At 41.8% G+C, this 2,517-nt stretch overlaps 1 protein-coding gene across 1 annotated transcript; it reads right to left on the reverse strand.

Moving 5' to 3' along the window:
* Positions 1-954: 954 nt before the first annotated feature.
* Positions 955-1,190, reverse strand: PHALS_06447 (uncharacterized protein; the record flags this gene model as incomplete). The annotated part of the gene is made up of 2 exons (XM_024719735.1): positions 955-1,149; positions 1,182-1,190. The coding sequence occupies 2 exons, from the start codon at positions 1,188-1,190 to the stop codon at positions 955-957; spliced, it is 204 nt and encodes a 67-aa protein (XP_024585004.1).
* Between the last annotated feature and the right edge of the window lie 1,327 nt (positions 1,191-2,517).

Consider the following 2,517-nt stretch of genomic DNA (forward strand, 5'->3'; position numbering starts at 1 on the left):
TACACACCTTTGTTACCAGGGTGCGTGTAACCCCGTTACAACAAATCAATGAAGCTAGTTTTCTTCCACAGCTCCTTTTCTTGGACGGAAAAGTTATTCTTGGCGATTCGCCCAACGCTCTTCAAAACCACACCATGCGTCCCTTAAAGCACCTGAAAGCAAAGCTACACAAGAATGAAGGTTTTGAATATCATCTCTCGGTGATGCGAACAACAAACGACAAACGAGCACTGAATTGGGATGATCAAGGCTCGAATCTCACGACTTTGAAATTGATTTTGTGGTATTTTACTGGACGAAGAATATCGTGAGGCTGTTGGTGATCCTCTTGACATATTATTCATATTGACATTGGCGACGAACGTAATCATGAACCTCTGATTGAGAATGGAAAGTTGTAGACGCTACGGAATATCAGGAAGATGAAGGCAAGAGAGACGACGTAGATACCTAGGGTTTTACTAGATGTAAAAAAACTTGTACCGCTTTTTTAATACAGCTGAAAGTTGCAGCGAGGTTGCCATAGTTCTCTGCTTAGAGGAAGCACTTAGGTTACCGACCTTACGCTCTACACTAGAACCAGTACGAGCGGTACGGACCGCAATCCGCTACCATCAAACGTACTCAAAATCTTAACGAAGTCAAACAAATTCTTTCGCTCAAACTTGAAGCTGAATTTATTAGTTTTATTTGCGGCAGAGTCGCCTATATCTAAAATGATAGGGCTTTTCTAATAGCCACACCATTGTGTGATGACACCGACTTGTGTAATCCACACAATTGTATGTTGAGACCATCTTGTGCAACCCACTCTTCGCAAAAGTAGCCTGTAGCGCCAAACTTCCTTTTTAAAACCAAAGTGATTCTGTCGAGCTTAAACTGCGCCTTCGCTGCCTGATACGCCAGCTCAAAGTCGATCTGCGCTACTATAGCTCGTTTCGCCGCACCTGCATCTTAGACTCGAACTGTTTTTTGCTTCAGCTTAAGACGGCTACACTCAAACTCCAGAACTCTCTCACCCGAAATCAGCAAAGCTTCCGTGATGGTCGGCTCCTGCTTCCTACGCTCGGACGTAAAGTTGTTGCCTTTAGGTGCCACTGCTGCAGTTGCCGCTCTTTCTGACAGTATTAATGGCGGAAATTTTCGGCGCTGCACATTGTCAGAGTAGCATGTTAAAATACATCTTTCATGAGGACTTAAATGAGATCGGCGTCACTTATACTGGGCGCGTGTAGAGCATATGACTGGGTGAAATCGATAGAAGCTGAGCGATGTCTCGTGTTGCAGATCAGCGAGTTGATTAAATGGCATCAAGGTGGCGCTTTCTACCGCTTTTCTACCAATTATATCGAATCAGCGTCCCGACCATGTGATCAGCTGTTTCAGCTTTTTCAACCACTAAAGTTTTAGCGTTGAATAAAATTTGAACTGTGTTGCAATAAGGTGAAATCGGTAATTTGTGTCATACTTCCTTATAAAAGATGTCATTCTTCTAGACGAAAAGATATTCTAGATGATAAATTGCTTGTACGAAGCATTTAGTCAATGGGTCGAACGTGATTTTGTGATGGCACGACACTAGTGTATGCTGCTGCAGACCCATGCCTATGTTTAAAAAAATCATTATTGCATTACATTAAGCACTTTGGCTAACAGCTGGGAGTATGCAGCATTCTTCGTGCGATTCCATCATCTCACTAGTTTGATAAGAAAGTGATTGTCAATGACTTACGAATGCTGGTAAGCTTGACACCATCGAAGAAGTCCTGATAAAAATGTCATTGGTCTCAATATAGACGCCTAACCTGCACTACAGTGAGTTTGAATAAAAAAGGTCAAAATTTAATGGTCGAATATAATAAAAAGATTTGTTCATTGCTACTTAGAGGATAGCAGCGGTAAAGCTAGCAGTGATTCTTACGGAGAAACTTATCTTTTCTTGCAATTCTTCCTAAGTCGGGTGCAAACTATCCCGCGCAGATGTTTGCTACCATATTGATAGTGAGACTGAGGATAATTGTACATGTAATTGAACTCGTCTGTGATTATTCATCCACAGGGGAGTCTGAGAAATAAAGACGTAAATGACAGTGTGTCTTAAGCCTTTGCTCTGTAGATGCAGCAATTTCAAAGGCACGAAGCTATTGACGTTGCGTCACAATTCCCGTTAAACTCTTCTATCGACTTTTGAAAATGACTTTATCTATCAAGGCTGAAGCCCGCATAAATCGTTTCGTGTAGAACTTTGAAGCATGCACTGACGTAAGGCTACCACCATCAATACATTGTAATTGCAGTAGCAGAAACAGGAATAAGATCGCTTCAAGCGAGCAGTATGAAAGGAACAAAAGTTCAGCTCGAATGACGATTGCATAATACATGTCAACACAATCAAATCGGTGTAAATGATATCATTTATTGACTCCGGTCCGCGGCACACTGCGTAATAACCTAAATCAAATAAGCTTTTCGGATTCGAGCACGTTGTTGTCTTCATCAGCCCCATTTACTTCAAGT

This window comes from Plasmopara halstedii (genome assembly GCF_900000015.1).
Source record: "Plasmopara halstedii genome assembly, contig: Scaffold_2956, whole genome shotgun sequence".
Classification (NCBI taxonomy): Eukaryota; Oomycota; class Peronosporomycetes; order Peronosporales; family Peronosporaceae; genus Plasmopara; species Plasmopara halstedii.